General features: G+C 44.0%; 1 protein-coding gene across 3 annotated transcripts; it reads right to left on the bottom strand.

Annotated features, from left to right (window-relative positions):
- Positions 1 to 660: 660 nt before the first annotated feature.
- On the bottom strand, positions 661 to 17,109 carry VLDLR (very low density lipoprotein receptor). 3 transcript variants are annotated; one of them, XM_062017976.1, is made up of 19 exons: positions 16,759 to 16,949; positions 11,182 to 11,301; positions 9,919 to 10,041; positions 8,901 to 9,023; positions 7,201 to 7,572; positions 6,972 to 7,094; positions 6,771 to 6,893; positions 6,222 to 6,341; positions 6,018 to 6,143; positions 5,452 to 5,623; positions 4,881 to 5,105; positions 4,606 to 4,724; positions 4,086 to 4,225; positions 3,830 to 3,971; positions 3,382 to 3,528; positions 2,385 to 2,474; positions 1,911 to 1,988; positions 1,631 to 1,800; positions 661 to 1,280 (listed from the first exon to the last, which is right to left on the bottom strand). In XM_062017976.1, exons 1-19 carry the CDS (start codon positions 16,901 to 16,903, stop codon positions 1,245 to 1,247), a joined length of 2,694 nt encoding a protein of 897 aa, XP_061873960.1. In that variant the 5' UTR covers positions 16,904 to 16,949; the 3' UTR covers positions 661 to 1,244. The 3 variants fall into 3 exon arrangements, with proteins under 3 accessions (XP_061873960.1, XP_061873958.1, XP_061873959.1); XM_062017974.1 differs by lacking the exon at positions 2,385 to 2,474 and having other exon boundaries at positions 16,759 to 17,107; XM_062017975.1 differs by lacking the exons at positions 661 to 1,280; positions 1,631 to 1,800; positions 1,911 to 1,988; positions 2,385 to 2,474 and adding an exon at positions 2,014 to 2,132 and having other exon boundaries at positions 16,759 to 17,109.
- Positions 17,110 to 24,814: the final 7,705 nt, after the last annotated feature.

Below are 24,814 nucleotides of genomic sequence, written 5' to 3'. Positions count from 1 at the left end.
GTACAATTTGTTTTTCACTCCTGTGGTCACACAAGGGAAAGGTTCCAGCACTCCAAGTGATGAGCATCAAAGAGCCACTACAAAGAACCGAGTTCCCGCAGGAAAGGGGACACTAGTTCATGAAAAGGGAATTCTGTCATTGCACCTGTAAGCAACAGTGGCAGATGGCCATGATCAGCTTCCAGTCACAGCTCTGCTATTCCTTTGAACAAGTGTAGTAGCCACCAAGATCCAACTTATACTGGCAGTGACCTGGGGAATAACTGCTTGCATCCTGACACTACTGTAAGCTTGTGCATGACCTCCTTTGCAAGGACCTTACCACTACCTGTCAGACAATGCCTTGACCTGTCTCCACACAGCACCCCAGTCAATTTCAGTAGTAGTTCAGTATTTTTGGCCACTGTCAGTTCTAACTTAGGAATCCAGCTGGACTGCTATGATAGAAGACTCGCTCAGTCCAGTACTCTGCAGAGTGTTAGTCTCAAATATGAACCTCTGTCCACCTGGCACGTCAGTACTGTCTTAGCAGTCTAAAGTACTGTTGAAAAAACCTCATAAAACTTCCAACATAGGAGATATTGTGTTTAGCACTGACATAAAATAGAGTAACAGAGACCAAAACTGTAACTACTTGATTTTTTTTTTTTTTATTACTTTGTCTCCTTTTCTTTATTTCAAATTTAACAGTTGTTTCTTAAAAAGCATTCATACCTGTGTACCTCTAAGAGGTAACAGACAAGATTGTTTCAATCATATACAAAATTAGTCATGTTTACAAATTTTTGGCAATCATAGTAACCCGTTTTTTTCCTATTGCCAGTGCCCCAATTATTGAAAAAGATAGTGTAAAATAATTTACATTTGAAATATTTCAAAGTGCTTGATAGTGATTTTCCAATAATAATATTTACAAGTGGCCTATACACATATGTACAGGTGTTACAAGCTGTGGCTGGAATATGGCTTTCTATGGAAAGTGCTTTATATTTGGTCAGTGATGTTACTGACTGACCAATCCAAGGGTTACTGATAAAATGGTAACCACTAAAAGCTGAATTGTTGAGGACAGGTATTTACAGTTTGTTGTTATGCTGTATAAAATAGTTATTTACACAAGTGTTACATACATATAGAAAGTGTCTTCTTTCTTCCAAGAATGGAGGAAGTCTTTCAGCCACAAACCTTGTTACTATCCCCAAAGAGTGTAAAACACAAACTGGAAGCGATTGCTGATCCAGTGCTCAGGCCATATCATCATCCGTGCTTACAACAGATATCTGTACAAAACAAGTTACAGTTAGTGAAATTGGACACAGGAACATGCATATCATCACTACACAGTAGTTTGAAATAGTGGTTAGTTCTGCAGGCCAGTGGCCACATTCAGCACTGATTATTCCAGTAGTTGCCTACTGCAAATTTAACCTTCATTAAAACGACAAATTCTCAGCTGATTCAGCCCAGTGATTTGTCCGCAGTTGGCGGCTTTCAAGAGCAGAGACCTCTCCTAAACGCAGATATCATGAGTCAGACATCACTGAGATTAGTCAGATACCATTCAGGAGTCCTCATATCTGTCTACTGAGTATTGACCCAGAGCCTCAGACATGTAAATAAGTTTACTTACTGCAGGGTAGGTGTGTCCTACTGAACCACTGTGCCTTCCGATATCAATTGTGATGTCCTCTTCTGTAGTTTTCAGATAGACAGGATTATCAAAATTCATGCTTTTCATGTTCTTGCGCTGCCAATTACGCCACATTGAGTAGCCAGACACTGCAGCCACCATCATCAACACTTTAGGGAGAGAAATAGATTGCAAATATGGAGTAGGGTAAAGTCAAGCTCCCAACTAAGTGGTTTGTCCCACCACAATGGTCCCAAAGGCTGGTGAATGCTGTACTCACAGACAGGAAGAACAATCCAAACTGCTGATGTTCCTCCAGCTGAAGTTACTACGGTGGCTGTACCACTAACATTGAATCCTGCATGAGAATTTGAAGTAGTGAGTTTGCTTACTGACATTCTGGCAGATTTTGTCAGATACAAGCACTTCCCAAGCCCAGAAGCTGTTATCCTATATTAGCTTCTCAGTAACACACTGGAAGAACAGCTCAACAGCTTTCACCCTGTATTAGTAGAAAGATTTTTTAATTACTTGCCTTCTCTGAGCACTCCTGGGACTTCATGGAACCTGTAAGTTCCACACTGCCATAAGTGTACTAATTCTGTTTATCACATGCTCCAGCTGTTGCACTACACACATGACCTGGCCCATGTTCTCTACTTGCATGCAAAGGAAAAAACTTCAAGTAGGCTAGTGGGTCAGTTTGCATTTAATTTCTCTAATGTTTAGCAGTCTGAGTTATTGGGACCAGTACCTCCAGGAACTAGTCCAACAGTTGGAGATTTTTCTGTTGTGGTGGTATCTTTAGCCTCAGTGTAAGCCACAGTTGTTGCAGTACCTGAAACTAATTATAGATCAAGAACCCAGTTAATCCTGAAGTTTTGCAATGGCTTAACTATGAGTGCCATGGTAGTGAAAGTTTAGCAGATGGCAGAATGACCATGCAGCTTGTTAGCTTTATTGGAAACCCTGACATCAGTTATTTCACTAGCAGAGGACTTTTGCTCAAAAAATTCCAAGAACAAGGCTAGACAGTTAACCAGGCATGAATTACAAGTATTTAGAGTCATGACAACAGCAAGCTATCCAATCTCTCACTTCAGGATTCCTGAGGGAGATGTTAATTCCAAAAGTTTACTGGTTAAGTACAGTCTGATACCTACAGCAACCCTTTAGAGCAATAAGCTGAGGACAGCAACCTTGCACTTGGTGCTCTAACTGTGGCAGTCAGAATCAATATGCAATGCAACACCTTAAGAGTTTCTAGTTCCACTCTGCTGGACAAACAAGCCTACCATATAGTCAGTGCTCAGGGTAGCGGTAGCAACATGTTCATTTGGATCGCAAAAGGAGGTGCAAACAAACTTCCTGGGCCAGCAAGATTAGCCTACCAACTTTTCAATAATGTTTATTTATATAGTAGAGTCATGTTATTTTACATCACTTGTTTTATAACTAAGGGTTTTGCTATGTTTTGTGCAGACATTTGCTATCTGCATAAAGCCATGAACATACACGGTATTGTTGCAAATGATGATGATGCAAAAGCCAAGCATGGACTTTGAACAGCACCTGCAGACTTTGAGGACCATCCTAATGCATGCTGGAAGACCATCCCCTCAAAGATTAATTACATCAAATTAATTCATGCAAAGCTGTCAGCCTATACTGCTGTATTTGCCTTCAACACATTCAGTACATCTACCCCTTCCCCATCCATCCAGGGAGAAATTTCAATCATGTTAGCATACCTGCACATCTCAGACCATCCTCCTGTAAAACATATCCAACAGAACAAGCACAGGTGTATTTTGGAGAGTGTTCATTTATCTGAGGAGCAGGCAGACACAGGTAGCTACAGCCTCCATTTGCCATGTTCTCTTCACACCAGTTCCTGCCTGTTAGCACAGCAAGTGACAGGAATGAGCATTCCTACTCCAGATGTATGGTGTAATTACTGCCTCAATAGTTGCATTAACAGAGTTACTTGTCTCAGCAGATTACAGATTTGTACCTTCTCTGCCTAAAAAAAAGCAATTGCAACTGGACTTTCTCTCAACTCCAGCAGGGATGCCTATGTTAGAAGCTCCAAATAGTAGACAGACAGCTATACAGAGAAGGGAAATCATTCGCTACCACCCAAGCACGGTGGGCTTCTTAGGAGTATATGCTAGCATAACTATAAGCTGTATTAGTTACCTGAAGGCTGAACAAGTTCATGATATACGATGATGTCCTGTGCATCATTGAGGTTGTTCACCAGGGTAACTGGTTCAGATCCACTAAATTTGTTGGCACCATAGACGGCTTCATTCTCTCCATCAATCCAGTACACACGGTCCTACAAGACAGTCATTGCACCTCATTACCTCTGTATTGCTATAAGCACCATAATTGCTAGCCGCTTACTAGCAAGACCATGTGCTTGGCAATTACTAAAGGAAGTACTTTTTACCTCAAATATTGTTAGAGCAAGAGGATGAGGAAGGAATTTATGAGACTTCAGCACAATTCTACGGTCCTGGCCATTTAAGTCCACACTTGACAGCATATGTAGTTTAGAATCAAGCCAGTACAGACGGCTTTTTACAAGATCTAGAAGGGGAAAAAAAAAACCCAAATCATACTTACTAAAACAGCAAAACCCTCCAAAGCCTCTTGCAGAAGTTGAAACACCCACAGGTTCAAGAATTGTTGCAGTGTTGCCCCACTTTCTTACCACACCAGGTTGCAGAAGGCTGCTGTAGTGCTGCCTAAACAGCCTGTGCCTCAACTATGATATAGTGCAGTGTGAGAAAAGTTACCATTTCAGTATCTGAGAAGTGCTATCTGTGCCTGCTGTAGTATCTCCAGGCATGCAGGAACTTCCCACTCTCAAACTGAAAATATTTCTCTGAAGGATGACCTTGGCTTTTGTAGCAAAGAAATTGCCAAAGCTCCAGAATACCTCTGGCACAGAGACAAATTCAACATACCTAGAGCAATTCCATTAGGCCACTGGATTTCTGTTGTCACAAGCTGCTGTCTGTCAAATCCATTCATTCCCGCTTTTTCAATTTTTGCTGGCTCACCCCAGTCTGACCAGTACATAAAGCTGTGAAGCAAAATTTATGTTGTATGATGCACTATAGTACTGTGTAGTATCACTCTTAATTATGATCAATAACTAACAAAGGCTACGTAAGTCAGTTATCTGGACATGGAGTAAAGTGGTAGGTCCACTCTTAAGAGAATCAGGACAAATACTCACCCAGAGATTGGATCTACAGCAACAGAAGCTGGCTCTCTCAGCTCAGAGTGAAACAAAACCTTTCTTTTTGTGCCATCTAGGCTAGCCACTGAAATGGTCTTTGCAGTTGAGTCAGACCAGTAGATGTTCTTATAAATCCAGTCAACAGCAATCCCTGCTGGGCTCTGTATGTTGTCCAAGATTTTCAGGTGTGTTCCAACTTTATCCCGGGTGTCAATTGAGGCACTGGAAGACAAGAATTACTCACTTTCAACCCCTTTGTCCAAAGACATTACCATTTGGTATACCTCGGCAAACACATCTTAGTATTCATCTAAGTACACGTCTTAGGCAGACAAAGCAGATGCACTTGTCACCTTCCACAGAGCACCTTTTGTGGAACTGTAGCAGCAGATACTAGGAAATGTAATAGACATACACATTGCTAGCTGTGGGAACTTGCATCTACTGTGCTTTGTCTTCATGACATTAGGAATCTAGTTCTCATTGCCAGAGACCAAAGAAGTATCTTGGGTAAAGTGAGGGATAGTTTAGGGGAGCACACTAGGGTTCAGAGGCTGAATTCGTTTACCTGAAGATTGCTTTTTGGCTGAAGTCAGCCCAGTAAAGCTTCTCCTCAGCAATATCAGCATCTAGAGCTACAGTGTTTCTTAGCTGCTCTACTAGCTGAATGTATTCTTTCCTCTCAAGCCCGATCTTCCTGATATCCCGGCGGTTCGTGAAAATTAGACATGGTTCTTTCCCTGCAAAAAGAGTCTAAGTGTTATCTGTACTTACAGATGTGCAGTCACATAGTGTTCTTTTATGGAAAAGTTTAAGAGACATTTTGTTTAGTATTTGCTATTCCACACTTGCTAGCAGATGCTGACAAATCTTGGCTGTACCATACCTCATCCTTTTCTCCCTCCACAACTTGATGGGCAGGGTCCTCCTACCCAGGGAGCAGACAAGCAGTTTATGTCAGGCAGCTTTAAGTATTGTATCAGGGCATCAGTCAAAGTGTTAGAAGTGTTCAGATCTGTACAAGTTATATTGATAGTAGCACAACAACTACTGTCAAAACCACAATAACGAACAGTACATTCTTTGCTACCTCATTTTAAAGTGAGGATATAGAAGTCTTATGCCAATACTCACCCACGGCCTTGCATACCCCAGTAGCAAGATCCATCTGATAGCCACGGCTACATTCACATTTGTAGCCTCCTTTCAGATTGATGCAGATTTGACTACAAATGCCTGGGTTCTGGCATTCATCGATATCTGTAAAGAGGACAGTTTGATTTGTTCTCTTCTTCAGCATCATCAGTTTTGTCTATGTTAATCTACTGTGATACTTGCCTCCACAGGTTCTCCTGTCTATAAGCTCAAACCCAGCTGGACAGTCACATTCATAGCCAATAACAAGATCTCTGCAGATATGAGAGCATCCACCATTGTTCACCAGACATTCGTTTATGTCTAGAAGAGAAGAATTGTCCACTCCTGAGACAGCACACATATTTAGTCTTGAAGTCTTAATCACAGAGTGCTTTACCAGTTACTCCTCCATTTTTTAATGATGCCCATTACATCTGATAAACCACTCTGACACTTGAAGTTGCATGCAAGTCACCATCCCTGAATTCATATTTGCTCAGCTATCACCATCTCAGTTGAGTTGCAAGTTGGTGGCAGCAGACAAATACTGAAGCTACAGGAAGTTTCAGAACTTCAAACGCCTACAAGCGCCTTCCAGCCACATAGAAGTCATCTCAATAGCCAGTTTGGCTAGAATAAAAACTAGACTACTGACTAGGTTGTTTACTACCAAAGAAGTGCAGATGAGCATTCCAGGTTGACATCTGACAGCTCAGAAGCTGTATCCATGTAATGAGGTTGTTCACTTACTACACTCCTTGAGAGGTTCATCACTCCAGTCCTTGCAGTCTCTCTGCTGGTTACATACTTTATTGACATCTATGCATTCTCCACTTCTGCACTTGAATTTGCCAGGTCCAGAGCACTGGATAACTGAGATAGCAAAGACTGTGAGAGCAGCTGCCAGCTTCAACAAATGTTCTGTAAAGACTTTAGTAGTTCCATACTTACCGTTGTTACAACTTGCTTCATCAGTGCCATCCAGACAGTCTCTCACACCATTGCACTGCCTACTCCCATGGATGCAGTTCCCATCTTCACAACGGAACTGGTCTGGTCTGCAGGTCCGAGAAGCTGAGGACACAACCATTACAGACTGAAACTCCTGAGGTCTGCTGAAGGAAAGAAAGTAAAACAAGAGCCAACAAGCACTTCCTAGAGAAGGACTAAGTTAACTTACGGCAGTTGATTTCATCACTTCCATCCTTGCAGTCAGGATCTCCATCACAACGCCACTTTTTGTGGATACATTCACCCGAGCCGCATTGCACCTCACTGGCAGAGCACTTGACAGGAGGTGCAGGCTGGCGGCCACATTGCTCTAGAGACTCATCTGAGTGGTCAGAGCAGTCAGCATCATCATCACACACCCAGCTGATGGGGATGCAAGTGGAGCTCTTGCACTGGAACTCATGAACTCCACAGGTAGGAGGTGCACACTCCAGCTCATCACTGCCATCACTGCAGTCATCTTGACCATTGCAGACAAAGCTCTTGGAAATACACTGCCCACTGCTGCATGTGAACTCTGCTGGACTACAAGTCACATTGCCTGAAGTAACAGGAGTAAGAGTGATTAGCAGATTATCATAAGACTGCAGACTTTCATAAGAGTTTTGCTTTGCAGGTTCTGTCAGTGTAAGATGATCAACGTCCTATATAAAGCTCTAGGAGAATCTAATTGAGCTCCTACAGGACACCCAGGCCCTACATAGACTGCCCTCCTTGCCTTTGGATGTTATGATTGAAAAGCATCAGTTTTGAGCTACTGAGTAAAAATAACCTCCTTCTGAAGCAGATATGCTCTTCTGCTTCAGAGTGCAAGCCTTTTGGACAATAGGCTCAGACCCTGTGAACCAGAGACAGAAGGTAAGAGAATTGCTAACTCTGTAGACTAAGGTTAAGGTAGTCAGATGGTCAGCATGCACTGTAGTTTGAAATTGAAGTGTTTTGTGCTGGTTCCCAGGACAGTAGTGGCCCAATTGCCTTGGACCACTGCAGATAACAGATCAAGATCTTACATCAGTTGATCCTGTGGCATTAAGCACACCCACAGAACTTCTGCCAGTACAAATTATGTTGGTTTAACAGCAGTGTAGCTAGCAGCTCAGTATGCCTAGGCTGATAGTTTTATCAGCTTCATTAGAAGTGCTGTCTGTAGTTTCACTCATCAAATTAAAGCATTTGCTTGCTGAATAAGGCAGCAACTCCGCAGACACATAGCATAAGTCTGTAGACATGTGTCTCACTAGGCCATCCAGGTAAGGCAGCTCTGATAGAAGCCAGTCCTGTGACTTTGGTTGCAGCAAATTTATCTCAGGACACCTCATGCATACACAAGTTCCTTAGAACAAGCCGGGAATGTTGCACCCTAATGCTGGCAGTGGAAGCTTCACTTGTGTGCTTGCCCCACCAGCACTTGGAATCTTGTTCCCTATGGCCTGCACTTTCATACAAGCACACAGAATCCTTTGGGATAGGGCTATAAAGCAGATCAGTCGTGCCCTTGGCTACAAGTCACTATTACATCCTTAGAAGATGACTTGTAAATGTAAGGAACAACCCGTTGAGAGACTCTGCAGAGAGCAAGTTCTGATGGTTTACCTGACATGTGACTAAGATTATATCTGTTGCCGAAATTAGATAATAGACCAAGGACAGGTGTTGAATAGCTTATATTGCTGTAGTTCTTAACTTGGCAGGACAGGGGAATGTAAGAATGAGTCCACTTTGCTAAGCAGCCTGCAATACATGATGAATGTAAGTTTAAGGAGATAGATACTGGGGGAAATTTATCTTCCCAGGTATACTGTTCAGCTAGCTCCTTTCCAGACAAGTCAATTTCAAATAGAGCTATGCAGCCACTGTTTCTTCCCTTACCACAATTCTCTTCATCTTCTCCACTGTCACAGTCTTTTTCACCATCACATTTCCAGGACACTGGGATACACTGGGTTGACTGAGGACCACAGCTGATTTCATTTACGCGGCATGTTCTCATATCTATTGAAAAAAGTTTAAGTTCAATTTAAGAGTTTTGAAATTTAAGAGATACTGGTCTTGGGTTTTAGCAGTTGTCCAGAAAGTCAAGACCCAAAGGCCTCAGCTCTGGCCAAAGTTGCAGTAAATTAGATGCCAGCATCCACCTAATTTCATGGCTCTGTCATGGAACAGGTGATATTAGTTTTCAGTATTCAATTAAAAAAAATATAAGAATTGCTTCCAGCTCCTAACAGATTAGTGTTTTAAGAGCATATTTGTAGTGGTAGCTTTGTGCTTGCACACCAGTTACACAGTAGAAGCTTGTGCTATAACACATAGTAGTAGGCAGGAGTAATGCCAAAGTGCAGTAGGACTTGGGGCTGAAGTATTCCTTTGTGTGGCTCCTATTGATACAGAAAAATGAAGCTTTGTGGATCTATACTCTTGATTACTTATCACACTTAATACTGGAGCTGCTAACTCTAAGACTTCACATCCAAGACTCAAATTCTGCTTCTCACCCCACAAAATGCAGTCAGTCACTCAGTTCCTACACTAGCTCTGGTTATCTTGCAAAGCAATTGTCCTGGAGGACAGTGATCACATGGTGAACAAGCCACAGTAATGGTCAAGCCTGCCATGTTGTGCTTGCTGCTTCTGATTCTCAGTAAAACCTGTACTTGCTATCTTTCACCGGGTACAACTACAGAGTCTCCATTTCAGTTCAGCACCTTTTTAAGCAGGAAGAGGTCTTATCAAGACCTTGATGTGGCCAAAACCAAGTTGGCACTTAGGAAGGTGTTCTCCAGCACAAGTTCATCCTTCCTTTAGGAGGGGAGTAGGGCTGCAAGCAGGCATGAAGTCAAAACACTACTCCCTGCAAGGCCTCCTGCATCAAAAAGCCAGGCTCACTTACGGCACAGTTCAGCACTTTCATCAGACCCATCCTCGCAGTCCGGATCCCCATCACACTGCCATCTGTTAGGCACACACTGGCCACTGGTGCACACAAAATCGGATTCAGCACATGTCTTCTTCACTGCAAGAGAGAAAGCCAGCCTCTTGTTTAGAGATCAGAGCTTACCTTGTTTCTTGCAGCAAAACATAAGCTGCCTTCCTTTAGGAAAGTGATGCAACATCCTTAGTTCTTGGATGTCTGGTGTCATTTTCCACCAGTCTAATGACAGTGCTGTTTAACACTTCCTAGGAAGTTAAACATTTATCTAGGTACAGCATATCTCATTGTTTGCAGGCACTGAAGGATTGCCAGGGCTAATGGAGGCTATGTTGCTTAGAATAGATGCTGCTTTCAACACAAGTTGAGCAAGAGGAATGCCTATGGATATTGATATTCAGATTTTTAACTCAAATTGCTGAGTTTAAAAAAAAAAAACTGAGTTTATTATCAAGTCATTATGATATGATTTGTCATTAGGGGAGTATGGTACTATGTAACCTTAAGGTAAATATTTAGGTCTGCTTTGAGCAGACTAGCAGTTCAGCCATCTCAGTGTTGGATACTGAGTCCATTCTGCCTCATGTGCAAGTACATCTAGTCATGTACCTTGGCCTCTATGTCTGCTTAAAGCAAGAGTTGGCAGTCAAAGCTAGACTAAGCGTTTATTGATGACTCAGCAGAATCACTTTCACACATAGACCAGGGCATTTACCCATGGAATAGATGACAGCGAAGTGCTAATAGCAAACAGTTTCTACTATGTCTTCGAGCAACAACTGGGAACACACTTGCATTCTGTTCTTGACAGCCACTATCCTCAGAAATAAAGAGTTTTGGTCACGAGTTTCTCTCAGGCTCTAATTCTGGGGGACTTTGACATAATCACAGAATGGTAGGGTTGGAAAGGAACTTCAGAGATCTAGTCCAAACCCCCCGCTCAAGCAGGTCCACCTAGCTCAGGTCACTCAGGAACACATCCAGGAGGGTTTCAAAAACCTCCAGAGAAGGAGACTTTCATGGTACTCAGGAAAATTTTACTGCCTCAGATTGACATGGTATGACATAAAGATAGCCCCTCCAAGCTGTTTCAGGGAATTTGTCCTCTACTGTGTATTCTAACAGTCAGAAATGGATAAGGTTCTCTCCTGCTATCCAGTGTTAAGCCCCAGCTGCCAATTAGCACGTACTACCACAGAAGTATTATTAATTTCGTTTACTTACCACAACTGCTCTCATCACTGCCATCTGAACAGTCCTCATCACCATCACATTTCCAGAGTAAAGGAATACATCTTCCATTACTACATGGGTACTGGGATTCCTCACATTTTGCTCTTACACCTTCAATGAAAAAAGGAACCTCAGCCTCGATACTGTTTAGGAACACTTTCTTGCTTTCCCCTGCTGCTGACCAAGAAGTTACCCAGCTTAATAAACAGCAAAACATCAGCATGAAACCAGATCTGACCTTCAGATCTTTGTAAACACCCTATTTGATCATGAAAGTAGAGCCAGAAGCTTTCAATTCCCGTAGAAGTGCAGAGCTTAAGGACTTCAACAGTCCACCTGCCAGACAACAATAAATCAGCCTCAGTGTTCCTCTTGAGTTCTCCTATTTAAGGCTGGGTCAAGTTTGCAAGGCAGATGGACATGTGCACACAATGATTTCTTTTGTCTAGAGCCTAGCATTAGATTCTCAAAATTCATCAAACTTTAAGTAAACTAGGTTTAAACATTACTAATATTAAGCTGGATTAGCATTTCAGTACTCCACTACCATATTACAGCAGAATCTCCAACATGTCTTTAAAAATAGCTTAGATATCTGCCTAAACAACATTTAACTATTTAAGTCATTCCTCAAACACAGGGCACACTGAGACATTCCTTAGTATACATGCAGTATGATTACTTCTCTGGATCTTGCCTATTAAATCTAGATCAAGTGTGATGCTAACAGAGAGATAATTTAACACATCCTCTGGAATCAAGTCTTTTGTTTCCCAGCTGATAAGTCTTGATTAAGATACTGCTTTCTGCATGGTGCTTAGTTACAGGGCACTTTCTAGAATATCTTCAGCTCTAAACCTATATGACCCTGTCATTCAATGGAACCTATTTTTTTCTTGAACGTGAAGTGGCAGTGAAGACCCGGTAAAGAGTTTGTGGACTCTCCCCCAGCTCCTGGGTTCACACCCACCTCCGGCCCGGCTGGGCCAATCTGGCGCCTCTGCGATCACTATTTAGGGACGGGAATTGGAATGCGAGTCAGGAGGTGTAAGAGTGATACAAGATGGAGGCGACCACGCGGACCCTTCAGCCAGAGAAGGAGGAAGGAAGAAGAAGCAATAGACCAGAGACTCCTCTGCAAGCCGTGGCGAGAATGCAAGCTGTGCCCCTGCAACCTGTGGAGGTCCATGGCAGGACCGAGAGTTACCAGCAGCTCCGTGTGAGTGAGCCCGGACGGGCGAGGGACTGTGTGGGGAGACGGCCATGGCCCAGGCCGTGCTGGAGAGCCTGCACGTCGCAGAGCAGCCCCACACGAGAGGCAGAGAGGAGCTGCAGTCTTTGGAATAAGTGCGCGTTGGAGCAGCCCGTGCAGGGCTGCCATGCGTGTGAGCTACCCCACGGACTTGCAGGGAGGACTGGCGTGGAGTTCACCCGTCCTGAGGAGGGACAAATGGCAGAAGCTATCAGGAACAGACTGACTGAAACCCCCACTGCCTGCCCCCCGAACCGTTCAGGGGGGGACAGGGTGAAAACATCGGGATCAGGGCTCTGAGCCCGGGAAGAGGGGAGGTGTGGCAAGAAGGTGTTCTTAAAAAGGCTGGTTGGACTCTTCATTGATGTATTACTCTGTGTTGTTTCATTTTGGTTATGTTCTGGGTTTTTGGGGGTATGTTTTAGTTGATGTTGCATTAAATTGTTTCTCTGTTTTCTTCCCCAAACCAAGTGGCCTGGTCTGTTTTGTCCTGAAAATTAAGTGGCAATTAAGCTCTCCCTGCCCTTGAGCAATTCTCAGCCTCTTAGGTACTCGAGGCTAATCGTGGTCTTTGTTCCCTGATGGGCCTAAACCATGACAGATGGATCAAGAAGAGTGTGGCCAGCAGGTTGAGGGAGGTTCTTCTCCCCCTCTACTCTGCCCTGGTGAGGCCTCATCTGGAGTCCTGTGTCCAGTTCTGGGCTCCTTAGCTCAAGAGGGACAGGGAAGTGCTGGCGAGAGTCCAGCGCAGGGCCACCAAGATGATCAGGGGACTAGAACATCTTTCATATGAGGAAAGGCTGCAGGAACTGGGGCTGTTTAGTCTGGAGAAGAGGAGATTGAGGGCAGATCTTATTAACATTTATAATTATCTAAATGGTGGGTGTTGGGAGGTTGAGGCATCCCATTTTTCTATAGTAGATAGCAAAAGGACAAGGGATAATGGGATGCAGCTGGAACACAAAAAGTTCCACTTAAATATAAGAAAAAACTATTTCACTGTGAGGGTGAGGGAGCCCTGGCACAGGCTGCCCAGAGGGGTTGTGGAGTCTCCTTCCTTGGAGTCTTCAAGACCTACCTGGACATGTTCCTATTCGACCTGATCTATGTGAACCTGCTTCTGCAGGGGGGTTGGACTAGATGATCTCTAAAGGTCCCTTCCAATCCCTACCATTCTATGATTCTATGAAACAGCCCCAGTTCCCACAGCCTTTCCTCATAAGGAAGATGTTCCAGTCCCCTGATCATCTTGGTGGCCCTGTACTGGACTCTCCATAAGTTCTCTGTCCCTCTTGAGCTGAGAAGCCCAGAACTGGACACAGTACTCCAGATGAGGCCTCACCAGGGCAGAGGAGAGGGGGAGAAGAACCTCACTTGATCTGCTGGCTACACTTTTCTTGATGCATCCCAGGACACCATTGGCCTTCTTGGCCATGAGGGCACATTGCTGGCTCATGGTTAGTTTATTATCAATAGGGACTCCCAGGTCTCTCTCTGCAGAGTTAATGGTTAGAGTAAATCACTAATTCAATTGCCAGAATAAAGCCATAGCAGTTCCTTTCATGGGAGTTTTGTTTCAAGAGTGGTAAAAACTGCACATCAGCTCTCATGCTCTGTGTTTCCATCCCTCTTTTCCTTTCCAGGATAGGAGTTACACCAGCAGACACTTTATAATAGCAGTAGCTTTAGAAAACAATGCTACTGGGTCAAAAGACAGCAAACAACTAGTTTGCCCTGTGCTAGAAGGCACAGACCAGACGGCTTAGAGAGGGTGCAGAGGCCACAGCTATCAGCTGTCTCTAAGCCTGGTATCTTGTTTTCTTGTAACCTCTAACAGAACCAGCTTTCTGCTTGCAAGCCCTGGTCACACGTTATTCCAATTCTTACTGTACTATCACCTAAAATATGCAACGACTGACTCCTATTAGTTTTGAGACATTCTCATCCAGGCTTTCAGAGTGAGAACAGTCAACCTTTCCCAAAATAGCATACTAGAGATATTAGACTAAGCCTGCCACTCAGGAGATCCCAAAATAACTCCACAGTCCTTAGTTACTCTGTTTCAAGCTAGAGCAACCAGAAAAGGCTTGCTAAAACAGCCTATACATTGTGACTTACAAAGATAGCATCACTTTGACCAAATGCTACAGGGAAGCCACACACAAAGTTAAAGGAAATAGTAACTGAGCTTGGAGTAACAGTTATAACTTTACAATCCTTACAAGTCATTCCAAGAAGGTATCATTGCTTCAGCAGATGATCACGGGTACCATATCAGAGCAACTACTTTTGTTAGAACACAAACAAGTAAAGAACTGACAGCATCTAATACCCATACAGATAGATGTGCAAAGGTAAAGGTCACCACCTGCTGCTACTCCTGAAGATGCCGATCTAAAACACTCTAAAGCCCACTTGGAGTGAGGTCCTGTTAAGGTTCCAGTCAGTAACTAACTGCTCCCATCTTACACCAAGCAATGCCAGGTAACCCTTTAGTCATGATCCTACCAGTCTAATCCACTGCTATTTCAAGCAACTGAGTCACACCTCAGTTGTAGCTTCAGTCACTAGACAATTTTTAGATCAGCATCAATTAGCCACTAATTGAAAGCTTCTCTGTATATTGCTACTCATACATCACCTTCACACCCTTTCTCCTCTTTGGGATAAGGCTTAGGCAAAAGTTGTAGAGAAACTTCATAGCCTGCGATTGCTGACACATCATTTTACTGTTCCCCAAGTAACTCCTTACTAGAAGTTAGCTCACATATGCCGGGTGAGAGAGCACAGTTACAATGACTACTCAAGTCAAACTAGCTTTCTCTATGCCTCTGCTGTCGCTGTTTGCCTCAGCCCTTTAAGCAAGTTGTCAGATTACTTGTCTGGACAGTCTCAAACATGTGACACCTCTGTGCTGTCATCTGACACCAAGTCACAGAAAAGTCTGCACTAGTGATTGGGAAACCTTGTGAGAGTTCATACAAGAGCTAGCTCAGACTCCCCCGAGACCCTGGCATTTGCAGTTACTAGCTGGAGAGAGCTGGTAGGGTCACTAACTCAAACTGAGGGAAGAATCCAACTAACTTGGTGGACCTCCATTGTCTAGCTCACGTTATAATTTCTGACTACAGTTTCAGTGCCAGCCAGCTTCGTCCTTCATACTACAGCTGCTTAATGTCTGTTGTAGACTGCACATGGGAGTAACCAACAGCACTGGGAACTGAGGAGTGACTAGGCAGACATTTACCCCTCCTCCTCCTTGTATGAGGACTGGATGCAACAATTCCCTGGTTTGGCTCTACCTGACAGACCCAGCATCTGAATTAGTGCACACCATTCAGACAACAAGGTCCAATTACCTTTAAGTACACTTTGCTAACACAGCCAAGGTCTCAAGCCTGGGCCTACTTTAGGGCACTTGTCAGGAGATTTAGAGCCATACAATGTTGAAGATGTCAATTGCCCACCTCCTACCAAGAAAAGTAGCCTGGACCTCAGCTCCTGAAGGAAGAAAGGAGTCAGTCAATCGAGTACCACTTCCACTCCAGAGAAAAACATTTTTAATCGACCATCCAATTGGCTTAACGTGCAGGCCCCTCTGCCATTGGGGTGACAGCTTCCACACCGGGAAGCAACCCTGGAGCCCGCCAGCAGCAGCGCTACGAGCCAGAGCCCAGCCCGCGGGAAGGGGCCTGGCGCTGGCACGGCTGAACCTCGCCAGCAGGTGGGGATCTCTCATGGTGCTTACCACCGACCCTGAGATAGAGCCACGCCAGTGCTGCTGGATGCCACAAAGCCAAAGTTGCACTCTAGTTTGACAGCAGCTTTAACGCCGCAGGCTTTCCAAAAATTCCTCCGGCTTCTTCCTCCACAAAAAAGCACCAACCTTCCTCTGACCTGGCCCCCACCCCCAGTAAACCGCAGGGTCGCAGACCCTCCCCTCGGCACCAGGCAGAGCGCAGGAAACACAGCATTCCCGCGGAGTCCGGGTCGCCTCGAGGACAGGCGCTCGGCGGGATGGGAGGCCCAGGCGGGCGGGGGTGCTCAGGCTAAGGCTCCGGCCCAGGCCCACCCTCACGGGGCATGGCGGGAAGGCGACGCCTCCCCCGGAGCGGCGGGGTAGACCCCGATGGCAACGGCCCCCCGCCAATCCAGGTCCGCCCCAGCGGCCCCTCCTCGGAGACCCGCTCCCCGCGGCGCGCAAGCACTCAACAGTAAAGGAAAAAAACAAAAAGGGAGAAGAGCAAATTATTGTAGGAGGCGACGGAGGGAGCGGCCCCGGCAGCGCGCCCCAGCCCCGCCGGACCCGCACTCACCGTCAGCGGCGGCACGCAGGCAGCTGAGGGCGAGCAGCAGGCACAGAGCCCAGCAGCGCGGGACCGCCCGCCGTCCCGCACCGCACCCGGGGCTGCTGCTCGCCGCCGCCAGGCTCGGGTCTCCGCACTGCCGGCCTAGCCGCATCGCAGCACCGGGGACGAAGAGAGGGAAGAAGGGCGGAGAGGACGGGCGGGCGCGTAAGCGCCGCGGTCAGAGAGGCGCGGAGGAGAGCAGGGAGACGGAGACGAAGACATGCACGGGGGGAGGGTGTCCCCGCGGCGCTCTTATACCAGCCGCCCGGCCGCCCTGCGCGGCCGCTGGTGACTCACGGCGCGGCGCCGGGCCCCGGTTGGCTCGCCAGCGCTGCCCGCCCCCTCTTCCTCCTCCGCGGCACCTGCGGACGCCGCGACGCGCTCGCACACCGGCACGGCACGGCACGGCACGGCACGGCACGGCACGGCACGGCACGGCACGGCACGGCACGGCACGGCACGGCACGGCACGGCACGGTGAGTGGCGGCGCAGTGCCGCGGACAGGACTCCCCACGGTCTCCCCCTCCCAGCCTTCCTTTCGCGGGCCGGGGGGCGATGCGACCCCACTGCGGGGCCCTGCGGCCAGGGCGGTGACGTGCGGCGGCCCCGGCGGCAGCGGAGCGGAGCGGAGGGGCGGCCCCGGCGGCGGCGGCGGCGGCGGCGGCGGCTTTGTTCTTCGCGCTTCGCCTGAAACGCCGCTGCCGCCGCCCGCGCCTCGGCGGGGTGGGGGGAGCGTAGCGGGTCCTGGGCGGCACGGCGAGGCGAGGCGTGCCGAAACCCGAGTAGCAGGATCGTTTGTTCCAAAGAAGCGTTTCTTCCCATCGGTGCCCCCCCATCTCGCCACCCCACGTGCATATGCTTGCGTGTCCGTGGGTTTTGGCCTCGCTCTGTAGCAGAACTTGGCATAAAAGGAAACAGGCGCAGCTCTCGAGGAAGAAAATCAGTACTTCTGTATTCTCCGAGCAGGCATCGTAGTTAATTAGTCATTGCATAAAATAACATGCCAAAGTCGTGTAATTGCAAACTTAATCTTTTATTTTAAGGAGAAGAATTGGTAGTTGTATTCCACGTTTGTAGCATTCTGAACATTCAGTTATGTCACAGTGGACTAAAGACAGAAGAGTTGGTAAACTCCAAATTTTTTTTGTTCATGGCACTCTTATAATTTGCATTTGAGGTTTAGTGATCCTCTGGGGGGGGGGTTTGTTTCATTTATTTTCAGAGATTTTCTGTTTTATCATAATATTGTGTGCCGTACTGTTAACACTGTAGTGGAGACAGCAGTCAGCCTCATCCAAAACTGGTGAAAATCTGCACATTGTTTCTTTCATTGGAAATGAAGTCTTGAATTACTAGCCTAATGTTTGAAGTCTTTTCCAGTAATGTGGATGAATCCTCCAATGAAGCAAGTATCTTTGGGACTCTGCATTTCCTAAGTGTCATAACATATTTCTTTATACCTTATTTGCAGAGTGAAGCCCCTTTTGCGTCACATCCAGTTGTATCATGACTCTACTAAAGACAAATCGTACCACTGCATTAATAACTTCGGAGTGGATTATCGCTTGCAGTTTCTGTAATGAAAAAATACGTGTGTCATCCAAATGGGCAGAGAGTTAATATATCAGAGATTTGTTAAAGAAGTTAAAATTTGGTTTTGTGTAACTGAAATACACCTGAGAATTATATTTCTGATATATGTGTAATATGTGAACAGAACACTTCCTTGTGTTTGCCTCCCTATAGCACTTCAATCTCATGGCCTTCCTCAGGGGCAGCGTGAGAAAGACTGCTTTCCCAGCTGGCCTGATATGTGGCATTAGGTGGTACATCATTATTCTTACAAATGTACTGCCTTAAGCAAGAAGAATCTGTTGTGTACAAGGGGCTTGACTAGAGTCCTCAGGAAGATGTCTTAGTGTGAGTGGTTTGCTGAAAATGTCATTCTCCTTGAAGATCTTCAGTGTGACAAATTGCATTCACTTGGTTGCTCGCTGGTGCATGGTCTGCTGTGCTTTGGGCTCAACAGCATTCACAAATGTCCTGTTATCGTTACAGAAATATTTTAAAAGCTGTACACAGAGAGTGCAGCAATGTGCAAGACAACTCCAGTCATGCAGAAATACAGGGCTGGACATAGCTTAGCAGAAGCTAGTAGTTGATGGTCTTCCTTGTTTGTCTGTGGAGGATACAGATTTACTGGAGGGAGGAAAAGTAATCTTTGTCCTCTGTCTTTGTGATGGGGAAGCAACTTGGATATACCTAGCTCTTTGTATACCTGAAGGTTTGTACTCCAAAGCAGAACTTTCCATAAAATACCTTTTTGGCCTTTCAGCCTAAGTAAGTGCATGAGTCTGGTCATTCACAGGTTGCGGTGGAATCTCCAGGAAAGGTTCTTGGACAAAAAAGTCCTTTTCTTTCCTTAGCAATATCCTTACAGCAACTCTGTTTAAGAAAAGGGCAACTAGCCTACCAGCCCCTGCAAGGAGATCCGTGAGATCCAGGAGAGCCAGGAGCCACCTGCATTGAGGGTTTGTACCTTTATGGCAGTAAAAAGCTTCCTTCATGTGGGAAACAGGAAGGTTGAAGATCCTACCAGACGTATGTGTCATGAATTGCAATGTCACTTTGTTCTACAATCCAGAATAGATCTATACAGGAAAACTGCAATAAAATCATGGGTTTCTATTGGATATAAGCACACTTAGGAGAATAGCAGTCCTACTCTGCTGGTGATAATATTGGAGCAAAGTGCCCACGAGGGTCTAAAGTCTAGGAAGGGTGCTGGATTTCATAGAGAATGTGAGCTGCCTTTTGTAACCAAGTCCTTTCATCATCAGTCTGGGAAACGTACTAGCATTTGTTTTATTTTCATGAGTGACTGTCATTTTTGCCGTGTCTGAGTTGAACTCTTCAGCTGTCATGAAGTCAGGAAACTGCAGACAGAAGGTGTATGAGAAAGTGGGCAACCTCAGGGAGCGCAGCAGGGAGTGTGAAGGGAAAGCTGGGATTGCCACCTCAGTTAAGTTCCTGTAGTAAACAACAATCTCAAAGAGTGCTCAGCTCCTGTACTGTTCTGAGAACTGGCTTAGGTTCATAATCTGTTATTATTTGCATTAATACTTATTTGTAGTAATGTTATTAAATACGTACTTTAAATATATAGGATGTGCTGAGTACTGGGGTAATGTTTCCAAAACCACTTGGACATTAAGCAGGAGTAGTTTTTAACTAACCAGACTGACTGAGACACCAGAGAAAGGCATTCCTAAACCATATTTCTAACAGTGGCTTCATCTGTTGTACTGAGCAGACACTTAAATTCAGTGGAGTTTCACCAGACACGAAGGTCTATTGCAGCTTTCTCATTTGTGATAATAGTACATGCCATCTTCATGAGGATATTGTGCAGAACAATCTGAGCACAAAGAACTGTGAAATGTCAAATGATATATGTTATTAAATATGATGCTTATTAGTTTTATTATTGCTAATTGTTTTTAGAGACATGTCCAAGTCTTCATCCTGTTTTCTGACTCATAACTGATCAACATCTAGGGATGTCTCCTTGAAAAAAACTGGAAAAGATTGCCATGAAGTTAAGTGAACCACTTAGGCATTTCCTTTGCTTTAAAAAATTACCCAAGTAACAAGAAATGGCATCGTATTACATTTTCTTTTGGAAAGTGTGGTGGATGTTGGGGGCCCAGAGACTTTCCAACATCAATTCACCCAATAATGTATTTGGGCTGATAATACTTTTGCATCCTTTGGAATACTTCATATACCCTGTTGGTTACAGAGTGTAAAGTCAACTTACAGGAGAAAATAAAGAGCAGAAAAAGACCTTCTGGAGGATATGTAATATGAATTCAGTGTGTTTTGTGTTCCTTTCTCTTTTCACCTTAAAGATCCTATAACTTCCATTTCTGAATGAGTTCCTGAAGCACTGGGATTGTTAATTCACGTTCAGGTCTTAAATCAATGAGACTTTTGCCTCTAACTCCACTGGTGAAGGACATGAAGCGAGGATATGTCTACAGTATGCAGCTTAATCTTACAGTAAAGAAAAGGAAAGCCTCATGGGTAGAAAAAGCAGCAGCTACATGTCGTGGGATAGCATCTTGCCTTAGGATCACTTGCCAGAATATTTTCTTCATTATGTGCTGCCATCAAAGACATGAACTGCTCATAAGATCAGTGCATGCCTGAACCGACATTAATCAGAGGAGATGTGTTCATGGCTGCATTCTGAAAGTGCAGAGCCAGGATCTGTATTACTGACTTCAGAAGAGCTGTACAGAGCATGAGAAAAACAGAATGCACCCTTTGGGAATAATTTAAAATAGGTATGTTCCTGAATCTTTCCAATGCATATGATTGCATGACTGTATCTAAGGGATGGATTGATCACCTGTTTGGTGGGGGTATTTTTGGTTTTTTTTTTTTGCAAAGCTTGTATGAAGGAAGGTCTATAGTATGGTTAAAAATGCTACTCACATCCATATTCTTTGTTTTGTCTGCAGCTTTAGGGAAAACCAGCCAAACAAACAACTTTGCACTAATAAAGCACTTTTCCTGTGTGGTTCTCAAGATACCTAACAAACAGTAAATTAAGACTCACAAAAAATGTCCCCACTACCCTTCCCATCATCATCTGAGTTGTAAAAATGAGGCAAAGAGAACTGATGTCTCATTGATGATAGTAATACAAATTTTTACTGTGGTTTTTTATTTGGTGGGAACATGGATACTTCCTCTGAAACAGATTAGAAAACATTTATTTCTTTTGGATATATTCTTTATAAAGGAAAAAATATTAGATCTAGCTCTTGACCTGCCAACATCAATTGGAATTTGCTGATGTTATGTGAGGACAGGATTTCCACCTCTGTGCTACACATTCATGGATTTTATAGTCACTCACTAATGGCTTTCCCTGCTTGTGAGGACCTAGAATATGTGATATGAGCACAAGCACATTTTATTTAGTGTTATAGTTTTGGAAGACATCATAATAGTTAAAATCATGTTAGGATTAGAACCTGGAAGTGTTTAATTTGTTTTCAAAAACCCAAATCCATGTTTCATTGGTTGTGCTGTGCTGGGCATGCAGTGCATAATCTTGCAAAAAAGAGAGTTGTAAATCATGTGCTGGAACAAAAGCTTGTATGACAAAACTAGTGATGGGAATAGGACTTTCATTTCTGTCTCACGTGGAACAGAATGTAGTTTCGAAATAAAGCCTTTCCTATTTTGCAGCTGTGTGGCCACTTCCACTTTTTCATGTTTATCTTTAGAAATGAGATACTCTTTAGCGTATCATACCCTCATATGACATCAAGTCCGTATGCTTATTAATAAATACAATTTGATCTTTCTGATGCCGCAAGACTTATTTGCAGTATATGTAGGCTGGAGTATATTCTGATGAGTTGTTCCTGTGAGACTTATAACTGTTAAAACAAACACTTATTAAAATAACTCCAGAAGTACATATTTGTGAAATTTTCTAGTGGAAAAAGAGGAATTTTAAGTTTGTTGGCTTTTTTTTTTTTTTTGCTGTAAGCTGATGATTAACAGTGTATATGTTTGCCTTTGTGGAAGTACACATGCATGTTGGGAAAACTGACATTTCTGTTCCAAAACTGTATATTTAGTGGAGGAAGATACTAATATTTGTGTTCTTTTTTGCAAAGAGTGAAAAATGAGGATATATAACTAAACAGATTAAAACTTCAGATTGCGGTGTTATGCTTGAGAAGCACGTTACTGGAAAGCATGGAGTGGGCCATAATGTTCTTGCATACTAGCAGAGATGTTTTTAATCAGATAATGAAATGATGAGGGTGTCACTGAAGGCGTGTGAAATATTTCTTGCCTTTCATATGCACGTGTGAGCAGATCATCTGGAATATTTAGGGAATGTTCAGATTTGGAGGATAATATGGAAAAAAAAAGACAGTGTATTAGTCTGACTAAATACATTTTTAAATATGTTCTTGATTTGCGGGAAAGGTAATGAATGTAGCAGAAAAATGTACCTCTGTAGAAGGGTTAGCAGCAGAGAGCCATGCTGGGGGAGTTCTCCCTGTTCTGGGCAGAGAGGCTGTAGTGCATGGTAGTCAAAAAGGAATGAATTAAGGACATGTAGACAGAGAGCTGCTCTGGGGCTCACTGAGTAATTGGAGTAATACTGGGATTGTGTTTTCCATGTCCCATAGTTGCTGCAAAAGTGATCTGTTGTGCATCGCCTACTCACATTTTAAATGCAGATTTCATTTGTCATTCCCAGGGGTGTTGTAAACTCCTGCCATTTTCATTAGCTAGCCCTTCCATTTCCCCATATGCTCAAGTTTCAGAGTCTTTTTTTGGATACTGTCATTTGGGAGGAAGTGGAATATTAAACGGGCAAATGGTCAAGCTTTTCTTTGGTGCAGGTGCTGTTTTTCAAGTAGTAGGAGACAGATTTACAAACTGAGGAAATGCAGTATAACAGCACTTCCTTTAAATTTTAACATGTTGAAATTGATCAGTACTTATGTCTTTGCGTTTATTTGCAGTACAATATTGCTCTTCATGCTTGAAATATTGTTAGATTTTGTATACAAGGAAAATTGCTTCTGTGAAATGAAATGATGACATGAAATAGCTTCTCTGTCTGTTTCAAGAATATTGCGTAAGTGTGTCTGTAGCAATACATAGACTCTAACTTCCTTTCTGCTGATTGATAGCCTGCACTATCTTAGGACAAACCTGGATAGGACAGATATGAATGTTTTATTCTTGCAACCGTTTTTGAAAGGAAAATTACCCTTTTACAACAGCAAACAGAAGACGGGAAGAGAAGACTAAGTCTAGTCTAGTGCTGTGGAAACCTACATCATGGATAAACCATAAATTGATTATGCATTGTGCTGCAGCCCTTTAGAGGGATCTTTGTTTGTGGTGAGTTTCTTGATTATTCCTTATTTTTCTTTCTTTTCACAATGATATCTATTGTAACCTTATCCTCAGTACCCTCATGTCTTGTTATTGGGATACCTAGTTATCTTCTAATTTCCACAGAGAATTTATTTTTGTTCATATTATTTCTATTTCTTCTGAGACTGACGTTCACTTTCAGTGGCTGTGCCCAATATTCTTCCCTCTACTCTCAGCCCCCTTTTTCAAGATGTATTTGACAAACTCTTGGCCAGTTCACTAATAGCAGATGACACCTCTGACCCATTGTACTTGGGGTCATCATTCCCTCTCTCAGCTTAGATCCACTTTTCCTGGGCTTGACTGAGCAGAGAGATAAGTGGTGGTCCAGTGTGCAAAGAGCTACACAGTAGGTCTCATCCCAGCCTCCTGTGCTGACACGAAGCTGACATTAATACTGCCCTTTCTAGAAATACCTTGTCTGGCACTCTGTACCTATTTGCCAGCTGCATCAGATGGTGTCATGGTTCCTGTTGTAAGTATCTGTTTTCCCTAAGTATTTAACTTGAGGTGCAGGATTACCTGTGTAATTAAAAGGGAAAGATGGACACTTCTCGTGGCCATGCACAGACATTTGGGCAATTTCCGTCTTTAGTTCATTATGTCAGTTGCCTATTCGAAGTGTGCTGTTTAACTTCATCAGTGATGATATTAATCAAGATTGGTCCCATAGCTGATCACAGATGAACTGTCATAGTTTTATCCTAATGTTTTCTTTTCAGTGTTACTCCTCATATTCCCTTTAAGGTATCTGTTACCCACCTGGCAGCTCCTGTAGAAATTGCTAGCATTTGCTGCTTAACTAACAGTTTCCTGTGCTGAACTCAGTGAGATGCTTTGCTGAGGCCCGTGTGGACTTAGTCTAGATAATTTGTCAAAAAATTCAGATGACTTGCAGAAAGAAGGACTCAAATTAGCTAGGCATAGTCTAATTCTGGTAAATCCACATTGTGTTTTTTCCCATTTTCAAAACGTTGAAGTTTATGGTGTCTTCTCTTCCATGTTTGTACTGAAACTGAGTATATTGTTTATTCAGAC

The sequence above is a fragment of the Colius striatus genome, chromosome Z, assembly GCF_028858725.1.
Source record: "Colius striatus isolate bColStr4 chromosome Z, bColStr4.1.hap1, whole genome shotgun sequence".
Lineage (NCBI taxonomy): Eukaryota > Metazoa > Chordata > Aves > Coliiformes > Coliidae > Colius > Colius striatus.
The sequence above is the reverse complement of the archived record's forward strand: the minus strand, read 5'-3'. Positions and strand labels throughout refer to the sequence as shown.

Bases quoted from the DNA above. Each gene is read 5' to 3' on its own strand.
- VLDLR (XM_062017976.1), bottom strand. From the start codon at position 16,903: ATGCGGCTAGGCCGGCAGTGCGGAGACCCGAGCCTGGCGGCGGCGAGC. The intron at 6,342-6,770 runs GTAAGTGAACAA...CTTCTCTTCTAG, and splicing joins TGAACCTCTCAAGGAGTGTA to ACATAAACGAATGTCTGGTG. The intron at 2,475-3,381 runs GTATGCTAACAT...ATCTATAATTAG, and splicing joins GGATGGTCTGAGATGTGCAG to TTTCAGGTACTGCAACAACT.